The 21,034-nt window shown below is 48.4% G+C and overlaps 1 protein-coding gene across 1 annotated transcript in view; it reads right to left on the bottom strand.

Annotated features, from left to right (window-relative positions):
- LOC115127422 (insulin-like growth factor 2 mRNA-binding protein 2) overlaps positions 1-21,034 on the bottom strand; it is a 133,749-nt gene that overhangs the window by 11,018 nt on the left and 101,697 nt on the right. Inside the window, 3 exon segments of the mRNA XM_065016395.1 lie at positions 1,186-1,305; positions 13,066-13,134; positions 17,516-17,632. Of these exon segments, the coding sequence (XP_064872467.1) occupies positions 1,186-1,305; positions 13,066-13,134; positions 17,516-17,632 (306 nt within the window).

Below are 21,034 nucleotides of genomic sequence, written 5' to 3'. Positions count from 1 at the left end.
AGCGTTGTTAAAAAAGGAGCTGTCCTCCTACCTTGATGGAGGCCCCAGCGAAGCGTTGTTAAAAAAGGAGCTGTCCTCCTACCTTGATGGAGGCCCCAGCGAAGCGTTGTTAAAAAAGTCCTCCTACCTTGATGGAGGCCCCAGCGAAGCGTTGTTAAAAAAGTCCTCCTACCTTGATGGAGGCCCCAGCGAAGCGTTGTTAAAAAAGGAGCTGTCCTCCTACCTTGATGGAGGCCCCAGCGAAGCGTTGTTAAAAAAGGAGATGTCCTCCTACCTTGATGGAGGCCCCAGCGAAGCGTTGTTAAAAAAGTCCTCCTACCTTGATGGAGGCCCCAGCGAAGCGTTGTTAAAAAAGGAGCTGTCCTCCTACCTTGATGGAGGCCCCAGCGAAGCGTTGTTAAAAAAGGAGATGTCCTCCTACCTTGATGGAGGCCCCAGCGAAGCGTTGTTAAAAAAGGAGATGTCCTCCTACCTTGATGGAGGCCCCAGCGAAGCGTTGTTAAAAAAGGAGATGTCCTCCTACCTTGATGGAGGCCCCAGCGAAGCGTTGTTAAAAAAGGAGATGTCCTCCTACCTTGATGGAGGCCCCAGCGAAGCGTTGTTAAAAAAGGAGATGTCCTCCTACCTTGATGGAGGCCCCAGCGAAGCGTTGTTAAAAAAGGAGCTGTCCTCCTACCTTGATGGAGGCCCCAGCGAAGCGTTGTTAAAAAAGGAGATGTCCTCCTACCTTGATGGAGGCCCCAGCGAAGCGTTGTTAAAAAGGAGATGTCCTCCTACCTTGATGGAGGCCCCAGCGAAGCGTTGTTAAAAAAGGAGCTGTCCTCCTACCTTGATGGAGGCCCCAGCGAAGCGTTGTTAAAAAAGGAGCTGGCCTCCTACCTTGATGGAGGCCCCAGCGAAGCGTTGTTAAAAAAGGAGCTGTCCTCCTACCTTGATGGAGGCCCCAGCGAAGCGTTGTTAAAAAAGGAGATGTCCTCCTACCTTGATGGAGGCCCCAGCGAAGCGTTGTTAAAAAAGGAGATGTCCTCCTACCTTGATGGAGGCCCCAGCGAAGCGTTGTTAAAAAAGGAGATGTCCTCCTACCTTGATGGAGGCCCCAGCGAAGCGTTGTTAAAAAAGGAGATGTCCTCCTACCTTGATGGAGGCCCCAGCGAAGCGTTGTTAAAAAAGGAGCTGTCCTCCTACCTTGATGGAGGCCCCAGCGAAGCGTGCCAGCTGTTTGATGTGCTGCCCCTTCTTCCCGATCAGAGCCCCTACCGCCTGGGTTGGGATTAAGAGATACACCACCTCCTGCTCTGGAGACTGCTGAGAGACAACACACAGAACGCGTCTATCATTTTCACATTTAAAGTTCACCTCTGCTCTTGCTTCTATAATTATACAAAATTAAAGGTTATTAGAGTAAACTGAAAATGAACTAAAATTTAAAAAATCATACATTATAGTTTTTGTCTTCTAAACTTTGGGCAAAAATCCAAATGGGGTTAAGCTTTTTTTCCTAATGGGGTTTTCAAGTTTCAATGTCACATACACAAGCCTTTCTTTCAAACTCGAAACCCAACAATGTAATAATCAATAACAATGTTCTACTAGAAAAAACACAAGAAATATGAAGACCAAAGTAAGTAAGCATCCTATATACAGGGTCAGTTCCAGGACCATATTGATAATGGCAAATCAAATTGTATTTGTCACAAGCGCTGAATACAACTTTCTGACAAGCCCTTAACCAACAATGCAGTTTTAAGAAAATACCCCCCAAAAAGTAAGAGATAAGAAATAATTAAAGAGCAGCAGTAAATAACAATATAGGGGCTCTAAACAGGGTGTTACGGTACAGAGTCAATGTGGAGGCTATATACAGGGTGTTACGGTACAGAGTCAATGTGGAGGCTATATAGAGGGTGTTACGGTACAGAGTCAATGTGGAGGCTATATAGAGGGTGTTACGGTACAGAGTCAATGTGGAGGCTATATACAGGGTATTACGGTACAGAGTCAATGTGGAGGCTATATACAGGGTGTTACGGTACAGAGTCAATGTGGAGGCTATATACAGGGTATTACGGTACAGAGTCAATGTGGAGGCTATATACAGGGTGTTACGGTACAGAGTCAATGTGGAGGCTATATAGAGGGTGTTACGGTATAGAGTCAATGTGGAGGCTATATAGAGGGTGTTACGGTATAGAGTCAATGTGGAGGCTATATACAGGGTGTTACGGTACAGAGTCAATGTGGAGGCTATATACAGGGGGTACCGGTACAGAGTCAATGTGGAGGCTATATACAGGGTGTTACGGTACAGAGTCAATGTGGAGGCTATATACAGGGGGTACCGGTACAGAGTCAATGTGGAGGCTATATATAGGGGGTACCGGTATAGAGTCAATGTGGAGGCTGTATACAGGGGGTACCGGTACAGAGTCAATGTGGAGGCTATATACAGGGGGTACCGGTACAGAGTCAATGTGGAGGCTATATACAGGGGTACCGGTACAGAGTCAATGTGGAGGCTATGTACAGGGGGTACCGGTACAGAGTCAATGTGGAGGCTATATACAGGGGGTACCGGTACAGAGTCAATGTGGAGGCTATATACAGGGGGTACCGGTACAGAGTCAATGTGGAGGCTATATACAGGGTGTTAGGGTACAGAGTCAATGTGGAGGCTGTATACAGGGGGTACCAGTACAGAGTCAATGTGGAGGCTATATACAGGGTGTTACGGTACAGAGTCAATGTGGAGGCTATATACAGGGTGTTACGGTACAGAGTCAATGTGGAGGCTATATAGAGGGTGTTACGGTATAGAGTCAATGTGGAGGCTATATACAGGGTGTTACGGTATAGAGTCAATGTGGAGGCTATATACAGGGTGTTACGGTATAGAGTCAATGTGGAGGCTATATACAGGGTGTTACGGTACAGAGTCAATGTGGAGGCTATATACAGGGGTACTGGTACAGAGTCAATGTGGAGGCTATATACAGAGGGTAACAGTACAGAGTCAATGTGGAGGCTATATACAGGGGGTACCGGTACAGAGTCAATGTGGAGGCTATATACAGGGGTACCGGTACAGAGTCAATGTGGAGGCTATATACAGGGTGTTACGGTACAGAGTCAATGTGGAGGCTATATACAGGGTGTTACGGTACAGAGTCAATGTGGAGGCTATATACAGGGTGTTACGGTACAGAGTCAATGTGGAGGCTATATACAGGGGGTACCGGTACAGAGTCAATGTGGAGGCTATATACAGGGTGTTACGGTACAGAGTCAATGTGGAGGCTATATACAGGGGGTACCGGTACAGAGTCAATGTGGAGGCTATATATAGGGGGTACCGGTATAGAGTCAATGTGGAGGCTGTATACAGGGGGTACCGGTACAGAGTCAATGTGGAGGCTATATACAGGGGGTACCGGTACAGAGTCAATGTGGAGGCTATATACAGGGGTACCGGTACAGAGTCAATGTGGAGGCTATGTACAGGGGGTACCGGTACAGAGTCAATGTGGAGGCTATATACAGGGGGTACCGGTACAGAGTCAATGTGGAGGCTATATACAGGGGGTACCGGTACAGAGTCAATGTGGAGGCTATATACAGGGTGTTAGGGTACAGAGTCAATGTGGAGGCTGTATACAGGGGGTACCGGTACAGAGTCAATGTGGAGGCTATATACAGGGTGTTACGGTACAGAGTCAATGTGGAGGCTATATACAGGGTGTTACGGTACAGAGTCAATGTGGAGGCTATATAGAGGGTGTTACGGTATAGAGTCAATGTGGAGGCTATATACAGGGTGTTACGGTATAGAGTCAATGTGGAGGCTATATACAGGGTGTTACGGTATAGAGTCAATGTGGAGGCTATATACAGGGTGTTACGGTACAGAGTCAATGTGGAGGCTATATACAGGGGGTACTGGTACAGAGTCAATGTGGAGGCTATATACAGAGGGTAACAGTACAGAGTCAATGTGGAGGCTATATACAGGGGGTACCGGTACAGAGTCAATGTGGAGGCTATATACAGGGGGTACCGGTACAGAGTCAATGTGGAGGCTATATACAGGGTGTTACGGTACAGAGTCAATGTGGAGGCTATATACAGGGTGTTACGGTACAGAGTCAATGTGGAGGCTATATACAGGGTGTTACGGTACAGAGTCAATGTGGAGGCTATATACAGGGTGTTACGGTACAGAGTCAATGTGGAGGCTATATAGAGGGTGTTACGGTATAGAGTCAATGTGGAGGCTATATACAGGGTGTTACGGTATAGAGTCAATGTGGAGGCTATATACAGGGTGTTACGGTATAGAGTCAATGTGGAGGCTATATATAGGGGTACCGGTACAGAGTCAATGTGGAGGCTATATACAGGGGTACCGGTACAGAGTCAATGTGGAGGCTATGTACAGGGGGTACCGGTACAGAGTCAATGTGGAGGCTATGTACAGGGGGTACCGGTACAGAGTCAATGTGGAGGCTATATACAGGGGTACCGGTACAGAGTCAATGTGGAGGCTATGTACAGGGGGTACCGGTACAGAGTCAATGTGGAGGCTATATACAGGGGGTACCGGTACAGAGTCAATGTGGAGGCTATATACAGGGGGTACCGGTACAGAGTCAATGTGGAGGCTATATACAGGGGGTACCGGTACAGAGTCAATGTGGAGGCTGTATACAGGGGGTACCGGTACAGAGTCAATGTGGAGGCTATATACAGGGGGTACCGGTACAGAGTCAATGTGGAGGCTATATATAGGGGGTACCGGTATAGAGTCAATGTGGAGGCTGTATACAGGGGGTACCGGTACAGAGTCAATGTGGAGGCTATATACAGGGGGTACCGGTACAGAGTCAATGTGGAGGCTATATACAGGGGTACCGGTACAGAGTCAATGTGGAGGCTATGTACAGGGGGTACCGGTACAGAGTCAATGTGGAGGCTATATACAGGGGGTACCGGTACAGAGTCAATGTGGAGGCTATATACAGGGGGTACCGGTACAGAGTCAATGTGGAGGCTATATACAGGGTGTTAGGGTACAGAGTCAATGTGGAGGCTGTATACAGGGGGTACCGGTACAGAGTCAATGTGGAGGCTATATACAGGGGGTACCGGTACAGAGTCAATGTGGAGGCTATATACAGGGGGTACCGGTACAGAGTCAATGTGGAGGCTATATACAGGGGGTACCAGTACAGAGTCAATGTGGAGGCTATATACAGGGTGTTAGGGTACAGAGTCAATGTGGAGGCTATATACAGGAGGCACCGGTGTCGAGGTAATTGAGGTAATATGTACATAATATGTAGGTAGAGTTATTAAAGTGACTATGCATAGATAATAACAGAGAGTAGCAGCAGTGTAGATAGGGGGGAGGCAATGCAAATAGTCTGGGTAGCCATTTGATTAGCTGTTCAGGAGTCTTATGGCTTGGGGGTAGAAGCTGTTAAGAAACCTCTTGAACCTTGACTTGGCGCTCCGATACCGCTTGCCGTGTGGTAGCAGAGAGAACAGTTTATGACTAGGTTGGCTGGAGTCTTTGACAATATTTGGGGCCTTCCTCTGACACCGCCTGGTAGAGGTCCTAGATGACAGGATGCTTGGCCCCAGTGATGTACTGGGCCATACGCACTACCCTCTGTAGTGCCTTGCGATCGGAGGCCGTGCTGTTGCCATACCAGGCAGTGATGCTCTCAATGGTGCAGCTGTAAAACCGTTTGATGATCTGAGGACCCATGACAAATGTTTTCAGTCTCCTGAGGGGGAATAGGTTTTGTCATGCCCTCTTCATGACTGTCTTGGTGTGCTTGGACCATGTTAGTTTGTTGGTGATGTGGACACCAAGGAACTTGAAGCTCTCAACCTGCTCCACTACAGCCCCGTCGATGAGAATGGGGGCGTGCTCGGTCCTCCTTTTCTTGTAGTCCACAATGATCTCATTTGTCTTGATCACGTTGAGGGAGAGGTTGTTGTCCTGGCACCACACGGTCAGGTCTCTGATCTCCTCCCTATAGGCTATTTCATCGTTGTCGGTGATCAGGCCTACCGCTGTTGTGTAATCAGTAAACTTAATGATGGTGTTGGAGTCGTGCCTGGCCACACAGTCATGAGTGAACAGGGAGTATGGGGAGGGGGACTGAGCACACACCCCTGAGGGGCCCCTGTGTTGAGGATCAGCGTGGCGGATGTGTTGTTACCTACCCTAACCACCTTGGGGTGGTCCATCAGGAAATCCTGGATACAGTTTCAGAGGGAGGTGTTCAGACCCAGGGTCCTAAGCTTGGTGACAAGATTGGAGTGGACAATGGTGTTGAATGCTGAGCTGTAATCAATGAACAGCATTCTAGGTGGGTGAGGGCAGTGTGGAGAGCAATTGCACCATCTATGGATCTATTGGGGTGGTATGCAGATTGTAGTGGGTCTAGGGTGTCTGGGATGGTGGAGTTCATGTGTGCCATAAGCCAATCTTCTGGGTCGGTGACGGCCCTCATACCCGGCACGATGTTGCCAAAGCATGCATAAAATGCATTGAGTTCGTCTGGTAGAGAGGCATCATTGACTCTGCGGAGAACATAGCTGGACTTTTACTTATTCCTGTCTTCGGTCGTAGCCTCAGGGTTGTCTACAATAGCTCTGTGTGCAGTAGCCTTTAGTTTAGCACCAACCTCTGTTAATCCAGGGCTTCTGATTGGTGATGCGTCAAACCCTCACCGTGGGGACTACGTCGCTGATACATTTTGTAAAGAAGCCAGTGACGGAGGTGGTTAGCGCGTCAATGTTATTGACGGAGTCTCGAAAAAACATATGCCAATCAGCGCTACAAAGCAGTCCTGTAGCATAATCTCTGATTCTGCTGACCAATTCTCAACAGAGCGAGTCATGGGTACTTCCTGTTGGGAGTTTCTGCTTGTAAACAGGAAGCAGGAGTACGGAGTCATGATCTGATTTGCCGAATGATGGAAAAGGGAGGGCCTTGTATAATTGCGTGTTGGTAGAATAACAGTGGTCTAGAACTTTATCTCCCCATGTGTATTAGTGACACGGAATAACAATTGCCGGCAAACACAAAAGCAGACTGGAGGGACGATCAGAGGTCCATCTTATTATCAAGTGACTGTACATTAGCCAGTAGAATGGAGGGACGATCAGAGGTCCTCCATCTTATTATCTAGTGACTGTACATTAGCCAGTAGAATGGAGGGAAGAGGTGGCTGACAAAATAGCAAAGTTGGGTCGGAGCCTGCAAAACGGCGGCCATCCAGTACAGCGCCATTTTATCTTCAAGCTTCTGAATCTGGCGGGTAAATGCTGACAGTAGATGCCGATGTTTCAAATAGACCTAGCTTGTGATCAGTAGCTAACAGGGAAGAAATCTGAGGGAGAACACAGAGCGTGACACTGAACAGCTTGTTGACCAGTGAACGGGCCAAGCTAGAACAGCTTGCTGACCAGTGAACGGGCCAAGCTAGAACAGCTTGCTGACCAGTGAACGGGCCAAGCTAGAACAGCTTGCTGACCAGTGAACGGGCCAAGCTAGAACAGCTTGTTGACCAGTGAACGGGCCAAGCTAGAACAGCTTGCTGACCAGTGAACGGGCCAAGCTAGAACAGCTTGTTGACCAGTGAACGGGCCAAGCTAGAACAGCTTGTTGACCAGTGAACGGGCCAAGCTAGAACAGCTTGCTGACCAGTGAACGGGCCAAGCTAGAACAGCTTGCTGACCAGTGAACGGGCCAAGCTAGAACAGCTTGCTGACCAGTGAACGGGCCAAGCTAGAACAGCTTGCTGACCAGTGAACGGGCCAAGCTAGAACAGCTTGCTGACCAGTGAACGGGCAAGCTAGAACAGCTTGCTGACCAGTGAACGGGCCAAGCTAGAACAGCTTGTTGACCAGTGAACGGGCCAAGCTAGAACAGCTTGCTGACCAGTGAACGGGCCAAGCTAGAACAGCTTGTTGACCAGTGAACGGGCCAAGCTAGAACAGCTTGCTGACCAGTGAACGGGCCAAGCTAGAACAGCTTGCTGACCAGTGAACGGGCCAAGCTAGAACGGCTTGCTGACCAGTGAACGGGCCAAGCTAGAACGGCTTGCTGACCAGTGAACGGGCCAAGCTAGAACGGCTTGTTGACCAGTGAACGGGCCAAGCTAGAAAGGCTTGCTGACCAGTGAACGGGCCAAGCTAGAAAGGCTTGCTGACCAGTGAACGGGCCAAGCTAGAACGGCTTGTTGACCAGTGAACGGGCCAAGCTAGAACGGCTTGCTGACCAGTGAACGGGCCAAGCTAGAACGGCTTGTTGACCAGTGAACGGGCCAAGCTAGAACGGCTTGTTGACCAGTGAACGGGCCAAGCTGGAACGGCTTGCTGACCAGTGAACTGGCCAAGCTAGAACGGCTTGCTGACCAGTGAACTGGCCAAGCTAGAACGGCTTGCTGACCAGTGAACGGGCCAAGCTTGAACGGCTTGTTGACCAGTGAACGGGCCAAGCTAGAACAGCTTGCTGACCAGTGAACTGGCCAAGCTAGAACGGCTTGCTGACCAGTGAACGGGCCAAGCTTGAACGGCTTGTTGACCAGTGAACGGGCCAAGCTAGAACAGCTTGCTGACCAGTGAACGGGCCAAGCTAGAACGGCTTGCTGACCAGTGAACTGGCCAAGCTAGAACAGCTTGCTGACCAGTGAACGGGCCAAGCTTGAACAGCTTGTTGACCAGTGAACGGGCCAAGCTAGAACAGCTTGCTGACCAGTGAACGGGCCAAGCTAGAACAGCTTGCTGACCAGTGAACGGGCCAAGCTAGAACAGCTTGCTGACCAGTGAACGGGCCAAGCTAGAACAGCTTGCTGACCAGTGAACGGGCCAAGCTAGAACAGCTTGCTGACCAGTGAACGGGCCAAGCTAGAACAGCTTGCTGACCAGTGAACGGGCCAAGCTAGAACAGCTTGCTGACCAGTGAACGGGCCAAGCTAGAACAGCTTGCTGACCAGTGAACGGGCCAAGCTAGAACAGCTTGCTGACCAGTGAACGGGCCAAGCTAGAACAGCTTGCTGACCAGTGAACGGGCCAAGCTAGAACAGCTTGCTGACCAGTGAACGGGCCAAGCTAGAACAGCTTGCTGACCAGTGAACGGGCCAAGCTAGAACAGCTTGCTGACCAGTGAACGGGCCAAGCTAGAACAGCTTGCTGACCAGTGAACGGGCCAAGCTAGAACAGCTTGTTGACCAGTGAACGGGCCAAGCTAGAACAGCTTGCTGACCAGTCAACGGGCCAAGCTAGAACAGCTTGTTGACCAGTGAACGGGCCAAGCTAGAACAGCTTGTTGACCAGTGAACGGGCCAAGCTAGAACAGCTTGCTGACCAGTGAACGGGCCAAGCTAGAACAGCTTGCTGACCAGTGAACGGGCCAAGCTAGAACAGCTTGCTGACCAGTGAACGGGCCAAGCTAAAACAGCTTGCTGACCAGTGAACGGGCCAAGCTAGAACAGCTTGCTGACCAGTGAACGGGCCAAGCTAGAACAGCTTGTTGACCAGTGAACGGGCCAAGCTAGAACAGCTTGCTGACCAGTGAACGGGCCAAGCTAGAACGGCTTGTTGACCAGTGAACGGGCCAAGCTAGAACGGCTTGCTGACCAGTGAACGGGCCAAGCTAGAACGGCTTGCTGACCAGTGAACGGGCCAAGCTAGAACGGCTTGCTGACCAGTGAACGGGCCAAGCTAGAACGGCTTGCTGACCAGTGAACGGGCCAAGCTAGAACGGCTTGTTGACCAGTGAACGGGCCAAGCTAGAAAGGCTTGCTGACCAGTGAACGGGCCAAGCTAGAACGGCTTGTTGACCAGTGAACGGGCCAAGCTAGAACGGCTTGCTGACCAGTGAACGGGCCAAGCTAGAACGGCTTGTTGACCAGTGAACGGGCCAAGCTAGAACGGCTTGTTGACCAGTGAACGGGCCAAGCTGGAACGGCTTGCTGACCAGTGAACTGGCCAAGCTAGAACAGCTTGCTGACCAGTGAACGGGCCAAGCTTGAACAGCTTGTTGACCAGTGAACGGGCCAAGCTAGAACAGCTTGCTGACCAGTGAACGGGCCAAGCTTGAACAGCTTGTTGACCAGTGAACGGGCCAAGCTAGAACAGCTTGCTGACCAGTGAACGGGCCAAGCTAGAACAGCTTGTTGACCAGTGAACGGGCCAAGCTAGAACAGCTTGCTGACCAGTGAACGGGCCAAGCTAGAACAGCTTGCTGACCAGTGAACGGGCCAAGCTATAACAGCTTGCTGACCAGTGAACGGGCCAAGCTAGAACAGCTTGCTGACCAGTGAACGGGCCAAGCTAGAACAGCTTGCTGACCAGTGAACGGGCCAAGCTAGAACAGCTTGCTGACCAGTGAACGGGCCAAGCTAGAACAGCTTGCTGACCAGTGAACGGGCCAAGCTAGAACAGCCTGCTGACCAGTGAACGGGCCAAGCTAGAACAGCTTGTTGACCAGTGAACGGGCCAAGTTAGAACACACCGACCAACTTCCAACTGAAAGCCAGCAGCTGTCTGACAGCCTTCTCAATCTTGAGGCAGACTTGCAGTCAACTACTGTTGCAAAACCGTTGGCACAGGTCCTCCTGAAGTCACTGAATGAGGGCTTCGCATGCATACTGAATCCTCTGGCAGTCAACTTCGATCCAACCCCTACAGCAGTATGCCTGATGGATCCAAGTGTCTCTGGCACGTCACTCAACAGAGATGGAGCCACTAAGGGAAGCCGTCTTTTGTACTTCAGCAAATCAGAAGGTACAGCAGTGGAGCAGCAGGACCCCAGGAAGATGCCAGCACAATGAATTCAGCAAGCATCTCAACCACAGTGCTTCAGAAATATAGCTTCCTCGCATCAAAGATTGTGTCTGAGACCACTGTCTAGCCGGATGGTCAACCTGGCAGGGCATTAAGTGCCTGTGTGAGCTGTGGAAATACCTTGCAGCTGTTTTTATTAACCCTCAGTGATGCACGTTTTAATATTACACTACACTACATGACCAAAAGTATGTTTGTGGACACCTGCTCGTTGAACATCCCATTCCAAAATCGTGGGCATTAATGTGGAGTTGGTTCCACCCTTTGCTGCTATAACAGGGAAGGCTTTCCACTAGATGTTGGAACATTGCTACGGGGACTTGCTTCCATTCAGCCACAAGAGCATTAGTGATGTTGGGCGATTAAGGCTCTTAGTCGGCGTTCCAATTCATTCCAAAGGTGTTCTATGGGGTTGAGGTAGGGGCTCTGTGCAGACCAGTCAAGATCTTAACAAACCATTTCTGTATGGACCTCGCTTTGTGCACGGGGTTATTGTCATGCTGAAACAGGAAAGGGCCTTCCCAAAACTGTTGCCACACAGTTGGAAGCACATAATCGTCTAAAATGATGCTGTAGCATTAAGATTTCCCTTCACTGGAACAAAGGGGCCTAGTCCGAACCATGAAAAACAGCCATAGACCATTATTCCTCCTCCACCAAACTTTACAGTTGACACTATGCATTCGGGCAAGTAGCGTTCACCTGGTATCCGCCAAAACCCAGATGTCTGTCGGACTGCCAGATGGTGAAGCGTGATTCATCACTCCAAAGAACGCATTTCCACTGCTCCAGAGTCCAATGGTGGCGAGCTTTACACCACTCCAGCCGACACCATGCGCAATGCCAAGCGATCTAAGTGTGTGTGTCTGCTCGGACATGGAAGTTCTTGTGCTAACATTGCTTCCAGAGGCAGTTTGGAACTCGGTTGTCAGTGTTGTAACCGAGGACATAAGATTAAAGGTACTTGATTCTTCTTACATCTGCTACTAAAGTTAAAGCATTGGATTGGTGTAAACATGGGCAAGAGTTTACTTCCCGCCATATCTATTGTACCAGTCTAGGTGCTTAACCTTTAAATCAAAGTCACATTAGGATGTATTTATAATTTGGAGTTGTATGGAGTCCTCTAGTGGCCAGAAGTCTGTGTTTAGCATGGGCATTGGATACGAGTCATTTTGATTTAGTCAACTGGGCAGGACTTCCAACTTCATTGGCTGGTCCCTCATTCCCGTCTCACAGACACCATCCTGCCTCATTCCCGTCTCACAGACACCATCCTGCCTCATTCCCGTCTCACAGACACCATCCTGCCTCATTCCCGTCTCACAGACACCATCCTGCCTCATTCCCTTCTCACAGACACCATCCTGCCTCATTCCCGTCTCACAGACACCATCCTGCCTCATTCCCGTCTCACAGACACCATCCTGACACCGATACAAAGATGTTATGTCTACCCAGGTGGTCCCTCATTCCCGTCTCACAGACACCATCCTGCCTCATTCCCGTCTCACAGACACCATCCTGCCTTATTCCCGTCTCACAGACACCATCCTGCCTCATTCCCGTCTCACAGATACCATCCTGCCTCATTCCCATCTCACAGACACCATCCTGCCTCATTCCCGTCTCACAGACACCATCCTGCCTCATTCCCGTCTCACAGACACCATCCTGCCTCATTCCCGTCTCACAGACACCATCCTGCCTCATTCCCGTCTCACAGACACCATCCTGCCTCATTCCCGTCTCACAGACACCATCCTGCCTCATTCCCGTCTCACAGACACCATCCTGCCTCATTCCCTTCTCACAGACACCACCATGACACCGATACAAAGATGTTATGTCTACCCAGTGGCAGGAAGTGACACCCCCCAAAAACGAACTATAGGCCTACACCACATACAGTAAATGGTTCCTAGCCTCCCATAGGCTACTTTCTAAAACTGATAACTAAATAGAAATGTTTTTAATAAAAGTAGTCAATCCAGTCTGAAAACGAACTGAAACTGAACTTCAAATAGAATGACTATAAAATTTTTAAAAATGACAAAAAAAAAATAAAAATAAAATAAAAACGAATATTCAATCACAAAACAATAATAACCTTGTTGAAACAAAGGCTAATTAGTATCTTGGAGTTGCATGTCACTGTTCAGAAATAAAATGAGGACCTAAAATGTGTGTGAAATGAGGACTTACTGAGTGCTGACACTGTATGGCACTGGCTGGTAGAACCCCATACAAACCACCAAGATGTGAAGAGGGACACTGTGGAGACAGACTGGGGTGAGATGGGCTGTACAGAGGACACATCTCTTCCCCTCCTTGTGTATAAAAGCACTGTGAGTCATTTATTACATCACATACATGCACAGATCTCAACCACGCCAATTTACCTGCTTCAAGATTCATTCATTTCTCTGCAAAAATAAAATGATTTCTGCTCCTCCACATTGTATACAGAATTTCATGCCATGGAGTGTATTCACGAGGAAGGGCCTGTAGATTAGTGTAGTGTACTCACTAGGAAGGGGCTGTAATGTGTAGTGTATTCACGAGGAAGGGCCTGTAGATTAGTGTAGTGTACTCACTAGGAAGGGGCTGTAATGTGTAGTGTATTCACGAGGAAGGGCCTGTAGATTAGTGTAGTGTACTCACTAGGAAGGGGCTGTAGTGTAATAGTGTACTCACTAGGAAGGGGCAGTAGTGTGTACTCACTAGGAAGGGGCTGTAATGTGTAGTGTACTCACTAGGAAGGGCCTGTAGATTAGTGTAGTGTACTCACTAGGAAGGGGCTGTAATGTGTAGTGTATTCACGAGGAAGGGCCTGTAGATTAGTGTAGTGTACTCACTAGGAAGGGGCTGTAATGTGTAGTGTACTCACTAGGAAGGGCCTGTAGATTAGTGTAGTGTACTCACTAGGAAGGGGCAGTAGTGTGTACTCACTAGGAAGGGGCTGTAATGTGTAGTGTACTCACTAGGAAGGGGCAGTAGTGTACAGTGTACTCACTAGGAAGGGGCAGTAGTGTACAGTGTACTCACTAGGAAGGGGCAGTAGTGTACAGTGTACTCACTAGGAAGGGGCTGTAGTGTAATAGTGTTCTCACTAGGAAGGGGCAGTAGTGTACAGTGTACTCACTAGGAAGGGGCAGTAGTGTGTACTCACTAGGAAGGGGCTGTAATGTGTAGTGTACTCACTAGGAAGGGGCAGTAGTGTACAGTGTTCTCACTAGGAAGGGGCTGCAGTGTGTAGTGTACTCACTAGGAAGGGGCAGTAGTGTGTAGTGTACTCACTAGGAAGGGGCAGTAGTGTACAGTGTTCTCACTAGGAAGGGGCAGTAGTGTACAGTGTACTCACTAGGAAGGGGCAGTAGTGTACAGTGTTCTCACTAGGAAGGGGCAGTAGTGTACAGTGTACTCACTAGGAAGGGGATGTAGTGTGTAGTGTTCTCACTAGGAAGGGGCTGTAGTGTGTAGTGTACTCACTAGGAAGGGGCTGTAGTGTGTAGTGTTCTCACTAGGAAGGGTCTGTAGTGTGTAGTGTTCTCACTAGGAAGGGGCTGTAGTGTGTAGTGTACTCACTAGGAAGGGGCTGTAGTGTGTAGTGTACTCACTAGGAAGGGGTTGTAGTGTGTAGTGTACTCACTAGGAAGGGGCTGTAGTGTAATAGTGTTCTCACTAGGAAGGGGCTGTAGTGTGTAGTGTTCTCACTAGGAAGGGGCTGTAGTGTGTAGTGTACTCACTAGGAAGGGGCTGTAGTGTAATAGTGTACTCACTAGGAAGGGGCTGTAGTGTGTAGTGTTCTCACTAGGAAGGGGCTGTAGTGTGTAGTGTACTCACTAGGAAGGGGCTGTAGTGTAATAGTGTTCTCACTAGGAAGGGGCTGTAGTGTGTAGTGTACTCACTAGGAAGGGGCTGTAGTGTACAGTGTACTCACTAGGAAGGGGCTGTAGTGTAATAGTGTTCTCACTAGGAAGGGGCTGTAGTGTGTAGTGTACTCACTAGGAAGGGTCTATAGTGTGTAGTGTTCTCACTAGGAAGGGGCTGTAGTGTGTAGTGTTCTCACTAGGAAGGGGCTGTAGTGTGTAGTGTTCTCACTAGGAAGGGGCTGTAGTGTGTAGTGTTCTCACTAGGAAGGGGCTGTAGTGTGTAGTGTTCTCACTAGGAAGGGGCTGTAGTGTGTAGTGTTCTCACTAGGAAGGGGCTGTAGTGTGTAGTGTACTCACTAGGAAGGGGCAGTAGTGTGTAGTGTACTCACTAGGAAGGGGCAGTAGTGTACAGTGTTCTCACTAGGAAGGGGCAGTAGTGTGTAGTGTACTCACTAGGAAGGGGCAGTAGTGTACAGTGTTCTCACTAGGAAGGGGCTGTAGTGTGTAGTGTTCTCACTAGGAAGGGGCTGTAGTGTGTAGTGTTCTCACTAGGAAGGGGCAGTAGTGTGCAGTGTTCTCACTAGGAAGGGGCTGTAGTGTGTAGTGTACTCACTAGGAAGGGGCTGTAGTGTGTAGTGTACTCACTAGGAAGGGGCTGTAGTGTGTAGTGTACTCACTAGGAAGGGGCTGTAGTGTGTAGTGTACTCACTAGGAAGGGGCTGTAGTGTGTAGTGTTCTCACTAGGAAGGGGCTGTAGTGTGTAGTGTACTCACTAGGAAGGGGCTGTAGTGTGTAGTGTTCTCACTAGGAAGGGGCTGTAGTGTGTAGTGTACTCACTAGGAAGGGGCTGTAGTGTAATAGTGTTCTCACTAGGAAGGGGCTGTAGTGTGTAGTGTTCTCACTAGGAAGGGGCTGTAGTGTGTAGTGTACTCACTAGGAAGGGGCTGTAGTGTAATAGTGTACTCACTAGGAAGGGGCTGTAGTGTAGTAGTGTTCTCACTAGGAAGGGGCTGTAGTGTGTAGTGTACTCACTAGGAAGGGGCTGTAGTGTGTAGTGTACTCACTAGGAAGGGGCTGTAGTGTGTAGTGTTCTCACTAGGAAGGGGCTGTAGTGTAATAGTGTTCTCACTAGGAAGGGGCTGTAGTGTGTAGTGTTCTCACTAGGAAGGGGCTGTAGTGTAATAGTGTACTCACTAGGAAGGGGCTGTAGTGTGTAGTGTTCTCACTAGGAAGGGGCTGTAGTGTAATAGTGTTCTCACTAGGAAGGGGCTGTAGTGTAATAGTGTACTCACTAGGAAGGGGCTGTAGTGTAATAGTGTACTCACTAGGAAGGGGCTGTAGTGTAATAGTGTACTCACTAGGAAGGGGCTGTAGTGTAATAGTGTTCTCACTAGGAATGGGCTGTAATGTGTAGTGTTCTCACTAGGAAGGGGCTGTAGTGTGTAGTGTTCTCAGTAGGAAGGGGCTGTAGTGTGTAGTGTTCTCACTAGGAAGGGGCTGTAGTGTGTAGTGTTCTCACTAGGAAGGGGCTGTAGTGTGTAGTGTTCTCACTAGGAAGGGGCTGTAATGTAATAGTGTTCTCACTAGGAAGGGGCTGTAGTGTGTAGTGTTCTCACTAGGAAGGGGCTGTAGTGTGTAGTGTACTCACTAGGAAGGGGCTGTAGTGTGTAGTGTACTCACTAGGAAGGGGCTGTAGTGTGTAGTGTTCTCACTAGGAAGGGGCTGTAGTGTAATAGTGTTCTCACTAGGAAGGGGCTGTAGTGTGTAGTGTTCTCACTAGGAAGGGGCTGTAGTGTAATAGTGTACTCACTAGGAAGGGGCTGTAGTGTGTAGTGTTCTCACTAGGAAGGGGCTGTAGTGTAATAGTGTTCTCACTAGGAAGGGGCTGTAGTGTAATAGTGTACTCACTAGGAAGGGGCTGTAGTGTAATAGTGTACTCACTAGGAAGGGGCTGTAGTGTAATAGTGTACTCACTAGGAAGGGGCTGTAGTGTAATAGTGTTCTCACTAGGAAGGGGCTGTAATGTGTAGTGTTCTCACTAGGAAGGGGCTGTAGTGTGTAGTGTACTCACTAGGAAGGGGCTGTAGTGTGTAGTGTTCTCACTAGGAAGGGGCTGTAGTGTGTAGTGTTCTCACTAGGAAGGGGCTGTAGTGTGTAGTGTTCTCACTAGGAAGGGGCTGTAGTGTGTAGTGTTCTCACTAGGAAGGGGCTGTAATGTAATAGTGTTCTCACTAGGAAGGGGCTGTAGTGTGTAGTGTTCTCACTAGGAAGGGGCTGTAGTGTGTAGTGTACTCACTAGGAAGGGGCTGTAGTGTGTAGTGTTCTCACTAGGAAGGGGCTGTAGTGTGTAGTGTTCTCACTAGGAAGGGGCTGTAGTGTAATAGTGTTCTCACTAGGAAGGGGCTGTAGTGTAATAGTGTACTCACTAAGAAGGGGCTGTAGTGTGTAGTGTACTCACTAGGAAGGGGCTGTAGTGTGTAGTGTTCTCACTAGGAAGGGGCTGTAGTGTGTAGTGTTCTCACTAGGAAGGGGCTGTAATGTGTAGTGTTCTCACTAGGAAGGGGCTGTAGTGTGTAGTGTTCTCACTAGGAAGGGGCTGTAATGTAATAGTGTTCTCACTAGGAAGGGGCTGTAGTGTGTAGTGTTCTCACTAGGAAGGGGCTGTAGTGTGTAGTGTTCTCACTAGGAAGGGGCTGTAGTGTAATAGTGTTCTCACTAGGAAGGGGCTGTAGTGTGTAGTGTACTCACTAGGAAGGGGCTGTAGTGTGTAGTGTACTCACTAGGAAGGGTCCGGGGTGTGCTCCTCGGGGGCCTGTTGCTGGCGGTAAAACAGACAAACCAGTGGAGAAGATTCCCAGAGCATTCAGGTTCAGCCCCGGGATAAGGTTGGTTTGTTGCTAGAAGAGATGAACAGAGGCACACAGGAGTGTGTGTGTGTGTGTGTGTGTGTGTGTGTGTGTGTGTGTGTGTGTGTGTGTGTGTGACAGATCCCTTTTTTATCTAATCTCCCAGAGAGTTAAGCATTTCACTGTACCTGAAATGCTGGAAACTTGAGACCATCTTCATAAAGCCATATTGTGTAGTAACCCTGGTGTCTGTCCGTCCGTCTGACAGCAACACTACACCTTTCTGGTTCACCTGACCAGTCTACTGCTACTGCTTTAGAAAGCTTGATATCATTTAGCAAACACACTGAGCAGTAATGTTTTATCATTATAACATCTTTATGTAAATGTCATAGATCTGACATAAATATGACTGAAGATTATATTTTATGACATCTTAATTACAAAGTGCATCTTGTGCCAGGAAATGTATCATTAGAGGTCTACTGTTATTCTTTAGAATTTAACAAGCATAGATTTGTTTTTGTGTGCCAAATTAGAAGAAGAAAAAAGTGACCAGAGGCCACGAGTAACTTGGTCAAAAATAATGGCACCGATCAGACTATAGGTGGCGCTGCTGTAAGCAGTCTTCCTTAAACCCTCATATCCTTCGCCCTGTTTGACCTTTACACTTTGTATGAAGGTGTTTTTCCTCATGCTGAACACATTTGCCTCAAGGACCCATGAGGTCCATCAGGATAGGTTTTCCTTGATCTTTGAAATTTTAGAAAATCTTTAAAAAAATATATACTCATGAACCTTAAGTCCAAATAACACCAACTTTGGTAAGTAGTTCCAAAGGCTGGTCATGGCTCACATCAACAACATTATCCCAGAAACCCTAAACCCACTCCAATTTGCACACCGACCCAACAAACATATCCACAGATGACGCAATCTCTTTTGCACTTCACACTGCCCTTTCCCACCTGGACAAAAGGAACACCTATGTGAGAATGCTGTTCATTGACTACAACTCAGCGTTCAACAACATAGTGCCCTCAAAGCTCATCAATAAGCTAAGGACCCGGGGACTAAACACCTCCCTCTGCAATTGGATCCTGGACTTCCTGACAGGCCACCCCCAGATGGTAAGGGTAGGTAACTACACATCAGCCACACTGATCCTGAACACGGGGGCCCCTCAGGGGTGCGTGCTCAGCCCTCTCCCGTACTCCCTGTTCATTCATGACTGCACGGCCAGGCACAACTCCTACACCATCATTAAGTTTGCCAGTGGTAGGCCTTGATCACCGACAACGACGAGACAGCCTATAGGGAGGAGGTCAGAGACCTGGCCGTGTCGTGCCAGTACAACAACCTCTCCCTGAATGTGATCAAGACAAAGGAGATGATTGTGGACTACAGGAAAAGGAGGACCGAGCGCTCCCCCATTCTCATCGAAGGGGCTGTAGTGGAGCAGGTTGAGAGCTTCAAGTTCCTCGGTGTCCACATCCCCAACAAACTATCATGGTCCAAACATACTAAGACAGTTGTGAAGAGGGCACGACAAAACCTATTCTCCCTCGGGAGACTGAAAAGATTTGGCATGGGTCCTCAGATCCTCAAAAGGGTCTACAGCTGCACCATCGAGAGCATCCTGACTGGTGGCATCACTACCTAGTCTAGGTCCAAAAGGGTTCTTAACAGCTTCTACCCCCAAGCCATAAGACTGCTGAACAGATAATCAAATGGCTACCCAGACTATTTTCATTGCCCCCCCCCCCTCTTTTACACTGCTGCTACTCTCTGTTTATTATCTATGCATAGTCACTTTAACTCTACCTACAGTACATGTACACTACCTTTCAAAAGTTTGGGGTCACATAGGAATTTCCTTGTTTATGAAAGAAAAGCAAAAAAAAAAAATCCATTCAAATTGATCAGAAATATAGTGTGGACATTGCAAACCATAGTCTGTTTGTTTATGGTGGTTTTGCACCCGTTTCCTCCAGCATCTTCACAAGGTCCTTTCCTGTTGTTCTGGGATTGATTTGCACTTTTCACACCAATGTACGTTCATCTCTAGGAGACAGAACGAGTCTCCTTCCTGAGCGGTATGACGGCTGCATGGTCCCATGGTGTTTATACTTGCGTACTATTGTTTGTACAGATGAACGTGGAACCATTCAGGTGTTGAGAAATTGCTCCCAAGGATGAACCAGACTTGTAGAGGTCTACAAAAAAAAAAATCTGAGGTCTTGGCTGATTTCTTTTGATTTTCCCATGATGTCAACCAAAGGGGCACTGAGTTTGAAGGTAGGTTTTGAAATACATCCACAGGTACACCTCCAATTGACTCAAATGATGTCAATTAGCCTAACAGAGGCTTCTAAAGCCATGACATCCTTTTCTAGAATTTTCCAAGCTGTTTAAAGGCACAGTCAACTTAGTGTATGTACACTTCTGACCCACTGGAATTGTGATACAGTGAATTATAAGTGAAATAATCTGTCTGTAAACATCTGTTGGAAAAATGACTTGTGTCATGTACAAAGTAGATGTCCTAACCGACTTGAAAAACGAGTTAGATGGCTGCACCAGACCAGCTAGTGGCACTGTAGAGGTCATTGGCTGCACCAGACCAGCTAGTGGCACTGTAGAGGTCATTGGCTGCACCAGACCAGCTAGTGGCACTGTAGAGGTCATTGGCTGCACCAGACCAGCTAGTGGCACTGTAGAGGTCATTGGCTGCACCAGACCAGCTAGTGGCACTGTAGAGGTCATTGGCTGCACCAGACCAGCTAGTGGCACTGTAGAGGTCATTGGCTGCACCAGACCAGCTAGTGGCACTGTAGAGGTCATTGGCTGCACCAGACCAGCTAGTGGCACTGTAGAGGTCATTGGCTGCACCAGACCAGCTAGTGGCACTGTAGAGGTCATTGGCACCAGTGGCACAATGGGATACTAGAACAATAACTGTTGATCAATTGGACTTTGTCTTTATGCAAAATTATGTTAGATTTGAATTATACAGATGATCGATGTGAAATATTGTGTTATCTATATATATATCACATAATATTGTTGCTGAAAAACAGTCTTAACGTAGTGAAAAATGTATATTGTATTGTGGAAAATGTGAAACTGGAAGTCCTACTACCACTTGGGCAATCAGCAGAGAGAGAGAGAGAGAGAGAGACTACATAATAGAGTGCTTTGTTACCCAACTGAGGCATTGCTGCTCACAGCTATATTTATGAAATACTGTTTTCAGAATGAATTATTCTCAATGTTGCATAACATAGTCAAGTCACCAGTTATGTCTCTGTGTAGTTGAAATCTCACAGGTGCACACTGATGTCATGACTGAGTGTGTGTTGGAGCTGGGTGAGACAGGGATGAGGTATCAGATCATGTGTGTGTGGAGCTGGGTGAGACAGGGATGAGGTATCAGATCATGTGTGTGTGGAG

The sequence above is a fragment of the Oncorhynchus nerka genome, linkage group LG3 (assembly GCF_034236695.1).
Source record: "Oncorhynchus nerka isolate Pitt River linkage group LG3, Oner_Uvic_2.0, whole genome shotgun sequence".
Taxonomy (NCBI): domain Eukaryota; kingdom Metazoa; phylum Chordata; class Actinopteri; order Salmoniformes; family Salmonidae; genus Oncorhynchus; species Oncorhynchus nerka.
Note: the sequence above shows the minus strand (reverse complement) of the source record. Positions and strands in the feature narration are given on the sequence as shown.